The sequence below is a fragment of the Cygnus atratus genome, chromosome 5 (assembly GCF_013377495.2).
Source record: "Cygnus atratus isolate AKBS03 ecotype Queensland, Australia chromosome 5, CAtr_DNAZoo_HiC_assembly, whole genome shotgun sequence".
NCBI lineage: Eukaryota > Metazoa > Chordata > Aves > Anseriformes > Anatidae > Cygnus > Cygnus atratus.
Window position 1 is genome coordinate 59,271,003 of NC_066366.1, and position 16,932 is coordinate 59,287,934.

General features: G+C 46.5%; 1 protein-coding gene across 3 annotated transcripts in view; it reads right to left on the reverse strand.

Annotated features, from left to right (window-relative positions):
- Window positions 1-16,932, reverse strand: part of PRKCH (protein kinase C eta) — a 116,238-nt gene that overhangs the window by 14,763 nt on the left and 84,543 nt on the right. For all 3 annotated transcript variants that reach the window (XR_004779362.2, XM_035551104.2, XM_035551105.2), the window contains exons 11-12: window positions 5,185-5,323; window positions 4,167-4,355 (exon numbers count right to left, since the gene is read on the reverse strand). Coding sequence is in view for 2 of the 3 variants with exons in the window: in XM_035551104.2 (XP_035406997.1) it covers window positions 4,167-4,355; window positions 5,185-5,323 (328 nt within the window). In the remaining variant the exon portion in view is untranslated. The remainder of the gene's footprint in view (window positions 1-4,166; window positions 4,356-5,184; window positions 5,324-16,932) is intronic.

Here is a 16,932-nt window from a genome sequence, read left to right on the forward strand (position 1 = left end):
ACAATGCACCCTGCTTATGGGAAACAAGAGGACTCTATTTCATTTTACGACTCAGCTTAATCCCAAAGCCTCCAGCTGCCTGGAAAGCCACCCTCTTTGCTCAAGCACTTTTTGCTAGTGACAATTCACAAATTCAAAAAATCAACACACTGGAGCAAAGCAAACTCTGGCTGCACTCTCACCATAAAAGATATGGCGCAGCAATCTCTGCTCTCAGAAAGCCTCTGCTTGCTGAGGAAGTTTCTCTTTCACAGCCTCTTCATCCTCAGGCACTGGTGATTACTCAGCTGATAGCAGAGAGTATTTGAAAGAATTATTTGAAAGAAAGCAAAAATTACTTTCGGATTGAGATGAAATGGTCTGAATCCATTCAGCAGTAATTTTCCTTTTTTCCATTTTTTTCCTCCCACAAGCAAATCCATTCCCAGTTAGACTTGCTCACACAAGAAGCCAGGAGAGCTCAGTTTGAGCCCGCTCTGCCTGACTTGAACCATCATCATTCCACCGATTCCCCAGTAACACACTCCAGCGGTGTAGGGTATATGAGTGGGATTTCCTTCTTTCCTCCTCTGGGAGCATCGACTCCAGCAAAATCCTGCTGATTTACACTGATTTAGCTCTGCCCTACTTCCAGAACTTGAGGGAAAATACCAAGGAGAAAAAAATAAAAAGGGAAATAGGTAAAAATTTCTTCTAGAGCACAAATCTTTCTGCTTTGAATTCTAAACAAGGTCCAAGGGCACTGAGTTTATTTTTGTTTTCCTTGGTAGCGGTGCTCAAAGCCACATCAGGAACACCCACCCATTTAAGTGCGGTCCTACGGACGTATCTTGGTGATTATCAGGAAACGGCGAAGACGAACAGGATGCAATCTTCAGAAATCAGGTGATTTCTCATGGGGGGAAATCGGTGACACACAGTGATGGTAAACGAAAGCAAAACAAAATAACAGCATCCATGAACCATGTCCTAAAAACTATTATCTTTGTTTATAATGAACCTCTTCGTGAACACAAACTGATCAAGTGCTTTCTAAACCTAGCTATGTGCACTTGTAGAGAATCTCTTAGCACCTACACCTAATTGCCTCTTCCTGGCTGGGGAATTTGATTTCAGTTTCAGAGTTTTGCGTCACTCAAGTGCTAAGTGAATTCTCACTAGTCCTGTTCAAGGTTAGAGGCCAGAACTTTTAGTGAGGGGATGATCCAATTATTGAGGCTATTAAGGCCTCGGTCTGCAATATGAGAGACCCCAGGTTTAATTCCCTGGTCTTCCATAGATTTCCCATGCTGTGTAATTACTTATAATCATTTTTGTCACTGCAGCAGTTGAGTGCCCTGATTTCCCAGAGCTCTTAATATCGTGGGCTAGAAAGCACTGTCACAGCTGTAAATCAGGGAGTTCGAGTTCACTTTCTGTTGAGATAAACCCAGTAGTGATTATTAGTGTGAACAAAGATGCTCACACAGCAATGATGTTATATTTACTAAAAATAACATTAACATCAGAAGTAATGATAAGCAAATCTACTTATTTAGCAGCTAGAAAACCTAGTATCTTCTGTGAAAATAGCTACAAGGGAACAAAATGGGTTCCCCACTCTGTGTTACACTGACTACTAAAAATACTGTCCTACTGACATACTATCAGTACACTGCAAATATAGTACACAGCAGTGATTGCATTTATTACCATTCAAAAGAAATTAAAGCATGTATTTTTTTTTCATCTCAATCTAGAGCCCAGAAAATCTCACGACAGGACGCTTCCTTCCTGCTAAAGTCAACGTGCTCTGATGCTTCTGAAACACAATGAGAAGGAGGAGGAATTAGGGAGCTCTTCTAGCTAGCAGGTCTGAACCCAAAAGCAGCCACTGAGACATTGCAGAAATTCAGGCTGCAGTGAACTACCACCAGTGCTATAAAACATGACACAAAATTCACCTCCAGGTAGCAGCCACCCAGGGAAAGGAAACACTGAAGAACTGAAGGTGCAGTAAAAATTTCAATTCTCTCCTCCCATCAGTTAACCACAAGGCTCCTGGTTAATGCTCTACATTTCATCCTTCTCCCTGGAGTTACAGTCATCTCCTGAAAGCGCAGTTCTTCTCCTGAGCAACACGTGAATTTCAAAGAGGCAGTTTTGCTCTCATTTGGGTTTCACCAGCAACATGTGATACAGCTGACAAGCAGAGCGGCAGGAGAGACCTTGTGCAGGTAAGTACCCAGCGGTAGCTATGTTAGTTATGCAGTTTTTGAGACGCTCAGTCAATCTCTATTTAAATCCTTAGCTCCCTCTTTCTCCAGTGCCACTCCTCATGCTGTTGTTTGCTAATCCCAGAAGAGATCTGCTGTTGAAAGTTTGGGTCTGAATATGGGTTAGAGCAGCTTTGTGTGAATGAAGTTTGTGCTGGCTGCTTCTACGAGGTTCCAATCAGAAAGAGGAAAATAAGCATTTCTTCATTAAGAGGCTAAAATGCAAATAGTATTTTAATATACCCTGAAATTCCTGATACGATGCACATCTATCTGGCCCCATTCTACCACTTTTATACAAGACACCTGCCACAAATCTACTCTACTATTACCAATCATTGCAGAAAAGGAATCGACTCACATATTCAAGAGTACCAATTCAACGACAGAAAAGGCAATGAGTCAGAACTTCATTTTTTTATTTTAAACTGTTGTAGATCATTTCCATAGACCAAGAGGGCCTTCAGCACGACAAGCGATACCTCCTGAGCACGTCCTGAGATTTCAGAACAGAACCCTTTGCCTCCTCAGGAAGTGGACTTTACACTCAGTTGATTTCTGTCAAGTTTATGAGATGCATTTTCAGCTGCAGCATGTAATTGCTGATTTACTATCCGACAGAAAGCTTTCAGGAGAAATATTCCAACTTCTGGCTACTAGATTAAAGATCTGACAAAACCAAACTCTCATCTCTTTTAAATGGTCCTGTAAATCATTCATTATCCCATTTCTTTGAGTCAGTTCTCCACGTTATTATGAATTGCTATCTTATCCAACTATTTCTCTGGCCCTCTATTAACACAAAATTTAGTGGTATTAAGACTTAAATGGATGTATATTCACAGTGCTTAAAAGTATTAGGTGATGTGATCATCAGCAGGAAGTAGTCAGTAGCTGAACAGCCAAGTCAGGTCCCCTAACTCCTTGGTTAACACCCTTATCGTTGAATCACCTTTTGATTCATGACAAAGCCAGGGAGTCCCAGTACGCTAGGCAGTGTTTGTACATGCACAGCCTGAAATCTTAGAAAGTTTAATTCCCGTGTCACAGGCAAAGATACGAGGCACAAGATAAGAGAGAGACTGGGAAAATTCAGGAATACATGCTAGGACTACAACAAGGACTAGGTGTAGCCGGCAACAGCTCTTCTCAAACTGTTTGCTGTACAGCCCCTCTTTTTTCCCTCCAAACACACAAAAATCAGAAATCTTTGCATGCAGGTAGACAGCAGTCCAACAAAGGATTTTCAGGAAGACTTTACTTCATTGACACTCTGGTCACATGGAAATCATAAAACTGCAGAATCATAGGATGGTTTGGGTTGAAATGGACCTTAAAGGCCATCTAGTTTCAGCTCCCTGCCATGGGCAGGGACCCCTCCCACCAGCCCAGGCTGCCCAAAGCCCCATCCAGCCTGGCCTTGAACAATTCCAGGCATGGGGCAGCCACAGCTGCTCTGGGCAGCCTGCGCCAGGGCTTCGCCTCCCTCCTTGCGAAGAATTTCTTCCTTGTATCTAACCTAAACCCAGCCTTTTGTTGTTTAAAACCATTACCCGTTGTGCTGTCGTACAGCCACTGCTGATAGTACCGTGTATACCTGCTCCTTCTGTTCTGGAAGATGACCATATGCTGTAAATCATTAAGCCAGCAAGGGAATGCCCGGAGAAGCAGACATGCACACACTGCCTGCCAAGTTGGCTGCTGAACCATATAAAGGACATAACTATGCAAACACACTGAAGTGTGGCAGGATTTTTTTTTTCAGTTTATCCTTCATTCCAAGATAAGAAAGGGTCAGGGTCAGGGAAACTGCAATTTCTGAGCTCCCATCCCCCAGCCCTGTTTTCTTTTGCTAGATTTAGGCTGAAAAAAGCCAGGAGAGGATGCAGACAAGCGGCCGAGGGAACTCACCGCTTTGAGGATTGCCACTGCGTCCTGCTGGAGCCACGTCGGGTAGACAACTTCGTCGTTCAGAATGGCCTCGAAGAGGTCGTCCTCATTCTCTGCCTCGAAGGGCGCGTGGCCGCACAGCATCTCGTACAGCAGCACACCCATGGCCCACCAGTCAACATCGGGGCCATACAGCATCTCTTGCAGAATCTGAAAAAGGGATGGGAATGAAATAGCACCCCTGGAGCTTCTTAAACTGAGCAGAGGAAGAAAACAGGTTTGGAAACATCAGTGCTGAAGATCTTGCTGTGTCCTAAGAGCTAGCAAGCCTGGCTGGATGTCCAGGAACATTTATGTGACCTCAACCTGGGAACCCCCTGATCTACGCTAAAGTACAACAGATCCATTAAGCAAGGGCTGAATTAACTTGGCTGCTCACTGGGTCATCTTGGAAACAATGTCTTCAAAATTAGGCTAGGTTTTATCAGGAGCAAAAGGGGCTTTTCAGCTATCCTGCTGAGCCTCAGAAGTGGAGGAGCAGCCATGTGCATGGGCTGACACCGCCTTTTCCCTGCCCCAGGAAGGAAATGTGTACACGGCTCCAACAGCAACACTTTCAGCTGGGGAGGGGGAAGGGGCCTGAGTGTGCAAGAAAGCACAAATGCCAACCACAGACAAAAATCATCTGGCAGCACCTGGAGGACAGCTGTTTCTTTAAGAGGTGTTTATTAATTTTGTAGTGAGGTTGGTGAATGACAGGGAAGGGGAGCAGGTAGAAAACAGAACTGGGAAATGAGGGAGAGAATTCAATCTCCTGTCAAATCAAACTGGGACAGTATCTGTGTGTGTCTATTTCTCAATTTTTTTTACAGCTGTGGCTCCACTTTTTACCTCACCTTTCCTTAAGAAAAATATACGCTTATCTTGGTGCCTAGAAAACTTTGCACCCAGCAGACAAATAAGGTGTAGCTAAAGACTCCAGAGAGCACACTAGTTGCTCAAAAACAAGTTTGCTTAGCCAAAGAAAGCTTCCCTATACCTCAGGAGCAATGTAGTCCGGTGTACCGCAGAAGGTGGCTGTGGTGATGCCATCGTGAATGCCCTCTTTGCACATTCCAAAATCTGCCAGCTTGCAGTGCCCCTCGTAGTCCAGCAGCACGTTGTCCAGCTTCAAGTCCCTGCAACGAGAATCATTCACCGAGTTGCTACGTGCTTGGAGCAGCCCCAGCACAACTGGAAGCAGCGTCCCAGGCCTCACAAGCTTAACCTGTAAACTGGACAAGCCTCATCACCATAAAAAAATAAACAGAAGTCATGCAGGAGGGGTTTTCTTTTGCCTCATCTCTTACAAAAGGGAGGGAGGAACAAACATCATTCTGCCGAACGGCATTTAAGATGGGCAGGTACTATACAAGTTCGCCCACATGGCTTTCCAAACGCACCACAAGCTCGACTGGCAGAGCTCCTGCTCACTCAGCTCGGGGACTCACTCACTGGAGCAGAGGTTGCCAGAGCTGTCAAATTGCGTAAGGATGCTCTGATGCAGCAAAACGCGCCGCACATGACACACTCCAGCTCAGCAAAGCGCCACACCGGCGGGGAGCAGATCCTCACTTCTCCCAGGGTGTAGGGTTTAGGTCCCGGACTTCCCTCTATTGGGGTAGACCTGACTGATAAATCCCACCTGGCATTTTATCCAAGCTGAGAAAGAAAGAAAGCCCCTGCCAACACAGTGCCACGTGGGCAGGGTGAAGCTTCAGCCAGCAAGGGATGTAAAGCCTTAAAGTCTTCCCACGTGCACTGATCCCAGCCAGACCGTGCTAACGAAGAACCAGTCTTCCCCCGTGGTGCTTGTTGGGGTCAGTGCCTCCTCGTTTCATACCTGCTTCCTGTCACGAGAGTCCCACAGCCAAATGCTAAATGCCACAGTGAACAAGCCACGGAAAAGCATGTTTTCCAATACCTCACCTGCAACAGCCTGCAAGCACCTAATCAAAAGCAGGCTGCCAAAATGACAGAGCCCTCACAAAGCTTATCAAGGAGATTGCCTCAGGGATCAGCCTGCAGTTCCAAGCGCTGTCAGGACCATTACCAGAGAGCACAGGGTCATCTGCAGACTTAGGCAATGCCTTCCTAAAAATACATACTGCCTCTTGGCACCTCCGCTTTTCAGCTGTCAGACGAGCTCTAGGCACTGTCACAGATGGAGGAAAGCAGCTACGATGGGAGTGCAAATAGGTCACGTTTCTGGGTTTTGTGTATTTCATTTTTTTATTTTATTTTTTACAGGTTTGGAGAAAACTGCACCAGTGGGGGCCAAAAAGGTATCTTGCTGGCTGAGCATACCTGAACACAAATTTGTGCTGCTTCTCGCACGAGATACACTTGAACATCTCTGTCACAGAATGAATTTCCAGGTCACAGCTCTTCCACAGAAGCTATCTCAGGTATGGCTAATCTTTGCCCAAGAGCTTTGCAGTCCTCACAGCAGTTCTGCAGCAGGTAAATGTTACCACCATTTTTCTGAGGTGGAGGACGGGCTCATAGGCTTAGACAAAGCAACTTTCAAAGGCATTTGGATGCCCAGATAGAAATAAAAAAGTAAATACATCTGAGGGGGCCTTTATGAAATCAGGGCCCCTTTATGAAATCCGTGTTAGAACTTGATCCATTTTTTCCTCTGGTTGGATATCCATTTCCCTGGAAAGTGGGAGCAATGGAGAAGGTGGTAACATAGGTGGCATCTCCATACCAACATGAAAACCTGGGGAGAGCTGAAATCTGAATCCAACCTGATCCTGCTCATCCTCTGTCTATGATCCTGAAGTGGCAATCAGGTGATTGATTGCTCTGTCTTGCATTAGCATTTCTACAGCCCACACCACCACCAGAAGCCTCTCTGCAGCTTGAGACAAGCTCTCTTGCAACTTCACTATTACAGTAGAAAGATTAGTGCCACATTGTGCTAGACAATTAGAGCCACATCCTGCCCTAAAGAGATAAGAAAAAAGTATTATTAGCTTCTTTTGAATGGATGGAAAAGCGGGGGTTGGAGGTTAAGAATTTGCCCATGTTCACCAGAGCCAGGACTGAACACCAGCTTCCTGAATTCCAGCTCAGGATCTTAATCGTAAGATTATACAACATCCTCTCTCTCCAGCTTTTAACACAGCCCAGATGCCAGTAAAAACCCCTCTGGAAGGATGCTGCCTGTCCCAGAAGGCTGGCTAACTGGTGGCCAGCAAAATTTGGAGGTCTAGGACAGTGCCCACACTTGTCTTACGCTGCAGTGTTTGCTCTGGGTGGGATGCTCAGCAGAAGACACTTATTTTTCCCCTTCTCAGAATTAAAAATGGCTGTTAAGCTGCGTGGGCAAAGGCTTGTCTTGTTAAGGATTAGGTGAGCACAATGAGAGGTATTGTATATGCTCGTCCATGACAGTATGCCTTCAACAGCGGTTCACAGTCAAAGCTCCTGTTGCTCTTCCTTGTGGTTACTGGCAGAGCAGGGAAGCCCTCCGAGCATAAAGGCAGGCCTTGTTTCCAGGAATCTGCAGTGATGTGGTTAAAACGCGCAGTTTATTCTTGGCTTGCTTTTAAATGCACAGCAAGCGCCTTTTCAGTCCTGGGCAGGTCTGACTTCTGGGGGAGGGTGCACCTAAACATGTGACTGGAAGGGGGATTTTGGTGAACTTGCTTGGAGATCCCCCTTCCAAACTTCCCCCCCACTCCCCAGAACACCCACCATGTCCTGGCGTGCTTTGGGAATACCTCAAAATACACCTTCAGTACGTCTGAGCCAGCAGAAACGCAGTCACATACCTGCGCCGAATAAGCAGGTTGCTGTCCCGCACACGGAGCCTGAGGAGCAGAGGCAAGATGCTGCAGCAACACGGGGCCTGCTCTGCGGACCAGATCCCCGAATGCTCTGCCACTTGGCAGCTTCTGCCCCACAGGACGTGCTGCAGGAAGCCTGCAGACCCTGCCGGCTCTGTAACGCACTGCCCTCATTACACAGGAGCTTCTGCAGGTGCATGAGCGCTCAGCGCTTGCTGCATCCTCCCAGAGAGGCTCTATGGATGTAATTGCCATTAAATTTCAACTGTCTGCCTCTCGCTGAGCTAGTAGAGTTTTAGCCACACGAGGCAAACCCCCAGCCCTTTGGCTGCTCCGCGTTGCATGTTAAATCCATTAAGAACGCCTGTTGTCTCCTCCTGCAGTTGGGCTATTGGCTTCTCCCGGCTTCTTTCCAGAAACGTGAAACCTAAAACTTGCATTTTCCATTTTCACATAACCGGTAACAAGCCACTGATCTCCTCTCACTTGCTCACGCTACGTGTGTTTCACTTCAGAAGAGGACCTCCCGTGACCAAAGGGACTGCTCAGTGCCTTGCCGGGCCCACAGAAGAAGGCCCCACAGGTCCCGTTGGCGCAGGCCTCGTGGGCCAGCATGGCAGCAGGCAGCTCCCTCCGGCTACTCCAGGCCCAGCCTAAAGCTTTCTCTGGGAGAGCTCACACATGGCATGCAGCATTTGCACCAGCAGTCATACGCGCGGTGCTCGCTGCTTTACGTTGACGGGGCTCCCCGTGTGTCCCACCACGTGAGCCAGGCCCGTCACATGAGAGGAAAAACACTGACAGGTTTCTAAGATTTACAAGGAGCTCTTCATTTGAGCAGCAAGGATTCCGGGAAGCTGATGAAACTGGAAGCCATCCAACTCACAAAGCCCAGATCTACCTCATTTCCTTAATACTTGCATTTTCCATTCAATATTTTTAGCAGCTCGATGAAGCAATAACAGCAGAAAGGTTTTCTGAGGGCTGCATTTCTAAGGTCCTGATGAGACTGTGCCTTAAGCCTGTTGCTGGCAAACTTCCCTTGGAAAACAGACTTCATCCCAACTCAGAAAGGCAGCTTTGTCCTTGCACGCAGTTACGGCACATCGGCTTAACGGCATCGTTTTATTCTAGACCCAGAAGAAATGACAAAACGAGCTGCCTAAGCGTCACTCGCTGGAAGAGGTGTTCTTTATACGTCTGCCACTCGAGTCTGACATCCGTAAAAAAATGCAATTACAATTGCAGATGATCCAGTCCTTTCTGAAGCACATCAAATATGATTCCCCTGCACCAGAGTTTTGCCAGTGAATAGGTGTTATACAAGTACCTGCCACTTGCTCTGCTCAAACCACCTCACTTATGACATAGAAATATATTTTAAAGGATGACGCTTTGTATTTTTTTCCCCTCTTTTGGCTTCACCACACTGTTTTGCCATGTAGTAAGGATCTTTTCTGCAGGAGTGGGGGCAGCAGAAAATGGCTTCCAGTTTGAACTGCTCATGTCAAGGTTCTTCTCGGTTTGGTAATCCCAAAGCCCAGATTAAAGCTTGTAAAAGCTCGGTGATCCCATCTCAAGGCAAATACTTTAGTCACAAAAGATGCAGATACAGAGGAGCAGCAGCTAGCCACAAATGTAGCTGCAACTAATATAACGGTGCAGTCAAATGTGAAAATATGCATACATACTTATATTGTACGTATACAATTAAAATAAAATACCCAAACCTGGAATTAGCCAAATGATTTGTTTTTGGCATTTCTGAATGCAAACATTTTGATTATTTATTCTTCAACATGCAAGGTCATTTAGATACCTCTTTGGAAACACCTTTGGAGTGAGCAAATGTGCATTCAAACCCCTTTTGCAAGCAGAGACTAGATTTTCATTTTTCTCCATCTCTTCTGTTGAAGTCATTTTACTTTGTAGAAATACTGAAATCTCCATCGTGATGGAGAAAAACGAGTTTCTACTGCCTGCTCTGGAAGCCAGAGCAATACACGTTTCCAGCTCCTGCCGCTCCAGTGAAATTGTAATTATTTTTTGTAAAATGAAACAACTTCAGCAGAGGAGAATGAAAGACATTTAGCTCACAGAATAGCACAGTTGTTAAGATACTTAACTAAGAGGAAGAATTCTCAAGACGGAGGCCCTGCTCCAAATGCTGTGGACAACACACTTAAACCAACACTTCCATTGCATGAGGGGAGCAGGAGGAGGTCTCTAAACGACCATGAGAAGCTAACAGCGTTCTAATTTTCCTTTGCATACAAACATAACACTAAAAATGTAATATTTTATTTTACTTGAAACCAGCATTCTCTTGGAAAAAAAATATTTTTAATAAGTCCTAACAACTATTTTGGGCCCAACTGAAACAACTTTCTTCCTTTCTTCCCTCTTTTCTATTCTTCCTTCCTTCCTTCCCACACTGAATTTTAGGGGCTCAACAGCCAAACTCAAAGAAAATAATTGTTTCACAATGCCATTTCCACTGGTTTTGGAATAGGAATCTAAGGCTGGGAAGGGAATTAAGGAATTTTGGAAATTAATTTCCAATCTCATGTGTTTTAGAGAACTTGCTGATGGTTAAAACTTCCTTCACAGAAGATGGTTCACATCTCCCACATTCTTCTTATAAGAACCAGGCATTATTTATTTTTATGATCAAGTTAATTTCTATAACCAGAAATTCATTAAGGAAGCAAATTTCCTAAGCACTGGTATAGCTGAGTGTCAGCAGGTAGTAGAAAATACTGGCTAAAGATACTTGCAATACATTCTACCAGAGCTAAGACATAAAAACCCAGTCTGAGCTGCTGATATTTGTTTAGCTGCTGCCACATCTGTAGGGTAGGGAGAAATACTGAAATCACAAATGAAAAACCAGGTTACCAGCCTTTGAAAAAGGAAGCCACAAAGCAGAGATCAGAAAAAGATCAAGCTGCACCGAACTTGGGAAGACAGCTTGAAAGCCTGAGGTTTGTTGCTGAAAAAAAGCTTTTACTCCCTTTCAGCCTTGGAGGCTTGTTCCAATTCAGCTCCTGTGGTTCTTTAAAGGGGAAAATCACCATATCTCCAAGAATCTCATTGTGCTTACAGAGAGCACAGAACCGAAGGAAGACCTGAAGGTACCATACTGTGCCGTTGTACAACATCCAACCAGAGTGCAGCCATGGGGCTGACATGCCGGTACAGTAAGCCTTACTTTACGCACCCACAGCTTCACAACACAGTCCCTAGACCCCTGGGGGATTCAATCCTGATCTCTCCCAGCCTCAGCTTTACAATTAAATGAGGAAGAGGATGGCAGAGCTGCATGCTTCATCCTTCCAGGTACTGCATGGGGTAAACCAAAATACAGCTCAGGGATTGCAAAATGTAAATTCAACTTCTAGTTTTCTTAAAAAAAAAACGTTCTTGTGGCTACAGAAAATGTTCCATTTGGTTTCCAACCAACTTCTGAGTTGCAGTGGCAAACTCTTTCAGACTGCCGGTGTGCACACAGGCTGACCACAGCAGGCGTACCGCAACTTGCAGTGCAATGTCATAGGACAGCAATGAAGGGAAGATCTCTCCCGGTATATTTAAATAAATGCATAATTACCAGAAAGTAGGAATGAAACAGAGCAAGGTGCCCTTCTTCGCTGTCCTAACAACCAGAAGTTATTTTCAAAAGCTGACCACACTCAGCCGTTTAGTGGCCTTAAATATAGCCACAGAGGCTCCAAACTGAACTTCTGCATTTCTCTGAAACAAAGTAAAAGCAGAAATACGACATAATGACACAAGAGTAACATTCAGACCCAGTGTAAGCGGTACAAGTGTGTGAAACTCTGAAAATTATCACTCCCTGCTAGGCCGCGTAACAGCTAACAGCCGCTTGTCCTTGTTGGCTGCTTTGTGCGGCCAGAGGGAGCAGAGGCCCACGGGGAAGGTCGATCCCACAGGCATCTCAGCACCTGAGCACTTCTCCAGCCAGGGGCCCGGCACCACTCCTGGGGATTTTACACCCTCAGCCCACCACGGCACATCTACCAACCCCACGCGTGGCTGTGGAAGGGGAACGCAGCAGAGCACATCGGAGCCCCGTGCCCTTTCTCTGCCTCACCTAACCCACCTACCCTGGCACAGAGCACAAACACCTTTTGAAACACTCTGCCCTGTGCATCGGGAGAGACGCGTGATGGATTACGGCCACCCGGCCTCCGAAGCAGCTCCACCTCTCTCGCAGACACCAGGCTGGCACACTGTGATGCAACACGCACTCCTGTCGGGGTCAGACACAAAGCCAGGACCTGTGGCCGACCTCTTAAAACTGAAGCCAAAGCACAACCAAGGGCCCTTCTGGAGGGCAAGGTGGGTGTTTGAACTCAGGCAGGACAAGGAGATCCTCACAGCCCCCTGTATCTGTGCCCATCTGCATGTCCAAAGGCACTCTGTATCAGCCTTATGCACTCCCCAGGAGAAGACTGATTAAGCTTTAAAACGTATTCTTGCTCAGCCGCTTGGGCTTCAGCCTAAACCCTGATTGGCAAGCACCTGCATCCAGGAGCTCTATTATTATGTTTTAATCTCAAAGTCAAGCAGCCCTCCAAGCGTAAGGACAAGTTCCTGCAAGCCACCTGCCCAGGTTAGGGCAGCGCCAATTGGGGTTTGGCGGAGACGGGCTGGGACCGGCGCTCCAGGCTCCCTCTCTGCCTGACCCCTTCCTGCTGGCAGGGTCCCTCCGCGAGCCGCTTCCCGTGGCCGGTCCCTTCCCGGGCTGCTGCTCGTGCCCAAGGGGCTGGCTTCTCTCAGGGCAGAGCAGCTGGCATAGCTCGGGATCCAGGGCCTCTCCGATGGTTTGAAACATCAGCAGTCCCACCTCCCCTCCCTCCGGGCACTTCAGCAAAGTGTCTGTGGAAGCTAACACAATTACTGACATGATTTCATTGCTATTGAGATGAACGGGCGTGATTCATCCTCCAGTTAAATTAGAGTGGTAGGCTAAAGCATGCAGGCACAGACTACAAAAAGCCTCGGCGCACCACAATGTGTAATCACAAAGCTCCCATCACGTTGGTGGGTCCGAACCCGAGGGGCACAGATCCAGGGGGACCCCACAGGTGCCGCGAGTCCCTCCAGGGTCAGGCACACCTCTGAGAGCTTCCCCTTTACCGTATCCACGGCAGCTGGCAGAGAGCTAATGACAGTCTCCAAAGGCAGCTTTACAAGGACAGAAGGACATTCTTGTGAAATGGGGCAGCAGAGATCCGGGGTCATTACTGCTGAAACACAGACGCGCTGGAGATTGCTACGTTGGAGTAATCCCAAAGATGGCGCAATCCATATATATTTATATGTCCACATGTGTGCGCATACTTTTTTTTTTTAAATATATATACATATATACAATACATGCATTATTCGCCGCACTTTTATGTGGTATTCTTGTCAGGAAAAAGGAGTTACACTCGAGGTATTTCCCAGAATCCCAGAGCAAACGTCCTCCCAGTTGGTGCAGGAAGGAGAGAGGTGGACAGAAAAAGGCTTCGTGTCCAGCCTTGGTATGCACGCCGCGCACACCCTCTCCGGATGAGCTGCCAGGCTGACTGCCTAGTCCTGTGATAGACTCCTCGGTCCCACTGGGCAGCAACACTGGAATTTGCTGGCCCAGAAACCATCATTTGCTGAGTTGCTCCCAACAGAGCTGCTATTTTATCCTTGCCAAAAAAAGAGGGAAAGAGAAAAAAAAAAATCCAAAACACAACCCTTCTTTCTGTGAGTCCCTTTGCCTGAGGTCTTCACAGGACGTGTACAACAGACCTGAGACCCAAATGCGTGAACAAGAATAAGATGTGGACTTATGACGGAAGGTGCCAAGAGAGATTAAAAAGCATAAGCCTGTTATGTCACCTTGACAAAAATAGAGCAACATCGATTCAAAGCCTGATACAGAAATTAAAATGAAATCAGGCCTGTGCCCACAGTACAATGTGGTCTCAGTGCTTCAAGATGGAGTGGAAGAGTTACCCAACACGATTAACCATCGCCAGCGGCCCACAGCCCACCCTAGAGCTGCTCTAAGGCCTTGTCCCAGCAGGATCAGAGCAGGACCACGTTGCTCAAGAGGCTCCTCTTTCCAGCAGCACAGCCACACGTCCCCATTTCGCCACCGTCTGCCACTAAGCCTGCCCTGGGGGAATTAGACGGTAGCTCAAACCAAAGCGACTCTCCTGAGCTCTCCTTGCTAATCTCACAGCTGCTCGTGAAATCTACCCTCCCCACACTCAGCCTCTGAGGAGGGACGTTTCACTCAAGGAAATACCAGAAGGAAAAAAAAAAAAAAAAAAAAAAAAAAAAGAAGTGGCACCATCCATCATGATCATGTGTGCAGACTGCCTCTGGCAACAGCTTGGGCAGCAAACAAACCTGTACTAGTATTTGTAATGCCAGCAGGGCTTTGTGGGGAAGAAGACACTCCTGAACTGAACCTGTATGTCTAGTCAGGCTTCTCCATATTCATACAAACAGCTAAGATTCACTCCACTCTGACCCTCATCCTGAATCCAGGGAAATCAGCAGAAGATATCCTGTCAGGTTTGCTCGATTTTGGATTAAGCCCTTAGGAGAAAAAAAAAAAAAAATTACTTAACCTTATTAAGGCTCTGAATTACAGATCCAGATTTATAAAGCTAAAGCTATAGGCACTAATCTCCTTTCTATAATTGACTGAACAATGCTGAAGGCAAAAGTATTCTGTATTTTCAGATGGGATTTTTTAAAAGCACTTTGCTCTGGTCTCTGGATTTCCACTGCCAAATTTACTATTAACTTTCAAAGAATCATTTTTCTGGGCCAGAATGGATGGTTTTGAAAATCTCACCATCCCCACAGAATTTTTATGCACACGATGAAAGAGCTGTGTCAGTGCTAGTGATACATTGTGGGCATAAAATGCACGGACTGTGCCGGAGGGGGTACTGTCTAGCCCCCATTGGAACAAATCTTAAACATATTTCCTAGGAGATGCTGTCTTGAGATGTTTGTTGTATTTTAAGAACTGAGACCATCCCTGATATCATTGGTTATTTTTTTTCTAAGACTCCAGCAAACCCGTGGGCACACTAAGTGCTTTCCTGACTGCTCTGATCTCTCCGCTTCTCGCCACAACAATCGCTTAAATAGCAGCAGTGAAATCAGACGGAAGAAGTCTTTGCAAGAGCCTAGCAAATGGGTCATTATCTCACGATTTAGGTTCTCGTTTCATGTGGATTACTGCTGCTGTTCCCTCATTACAGGTGATTCACTCCAGGCTCTGCAAAGCCCAAGGATCCTGGAAAAGCAGGGCAGAGCCGGGTGCAATTCCTGGCTGGGCATGCCGGGCTCCCTGCAATCCCGCTCCCGCTTCTGGGGACTCCTCCCAGCTTTGCAGCAGGATGAGAGGGACAGACTGCATCTCATGTGCCACCCCGAATGCCATGCTGGCAGCAACCAGACCCAAAGCCACCCATGAACAACGCCGGCCTGTCCCATCCCGTCAGTTCCTTTGCCCACGAGTCTCTTCGGTCGGGGCTCCCTCTCCAGTTCGCGCAGGGACAGGGAAGCTTTCCCAAGGCAGTTCAGCCCCTCTAAAATTTGACTCACCAGCTGGCAAGGCCTTTTAAGTTACCAAATTAGGTGCCTTAGCTTGCTGCCCGATCGCAAGCAAAGCAGAAGGAACTTCGAGCAGGAGTCAATGCTCAGCTGACACGGTTACCGTGCAGGGAAGGCTGCCAACTCCCCGTTCCCGTAAGACGCGAAACAAATGAATCAGAAAGTGAAAAATAAGCCCTGTCTCTGAGCCCCTCTCCTTTCATAATCCAACACACAGAGTACCAACTCCAGGAAGGAGACTGGGAAGTTTGCATAAAGGAAGCACAAGGGGCACTTTCAGGACAGGAATGGGAATAATGACTAACTTCGGCGGGCAGCGAGCTCTAGCTATGTTGGAAATTTGGGGATGTTGCCCGTGTGCCTTTCAGTCGGCTGATTCAGAGCCAGTTCACACTCTGACTCTGTGTGCTCACTCTTCTTTCCAGGACCAGGACGCCTTGCTTACTGGAAGGTACCTGTGACAACTCTTCTTAACTCACCCTTTTGCAGGCCAACACCACAGATCTCAGGACCCTCAGGTTTTACTGTCTTAATTGGGGAAGATCTGAAACTGTCAGGTCCCTCTTTTTCACACTATCCTTTACTATATGCTTATGGTTTTTGATTATAAATCCCTTTCTACTGGAAGACGACACCATGAATCCTCACTGACCTTATTTTTAATCTAGGGAGGCAAGAAGCAACAGGCAAAACAGAGAAATCTTTGCTGAGAGTTGTGATGACAACACATCAAATCAAAAGTCGTTAGAATTAATGATATTGTATCTGAACGTCCCATGTTTATACAGGACAGAACTGCACAACAATACACATTTTCTATCACAACACCAAAGTCAGCCAACCTGAAGGCACGAAGTTTTTCAAAGAACCCTTTGTCTGTGCTTGCTAAAGGTACAAACACCCAAGTGACATCTGAAGTGCATTGTCTTTTAGCTCATGTCCTCATCAAAGCTTAGCACGTTCCACCGACAAGGGTATATTTTTATTTTGTGGCAGGAAAGTGATTCTTAATGTTATTGACAATCCCAGTGGATTCAGTCACCAAGTACACCAGACCCATCTACACAGTCAAGTACCACTACTCTCAGATGGGGCTGCTGTTTTCAGATCTTCTCCCCATCAATAAATAATTGATTGAGGACTAATGGAAGACCACAGAAGCTCGGGGAAGCAGAAAGACTCTCTACTGTCCCGAGAAAAAGGACCAAAAAGTGAATTATTTTAATTTTTACGTGCTGAAATGCATCAACCACAAAAGATACATTAAAGCTGATGAATTCCTGGCACTGTTCTAGATGGGCCAGGCAGAC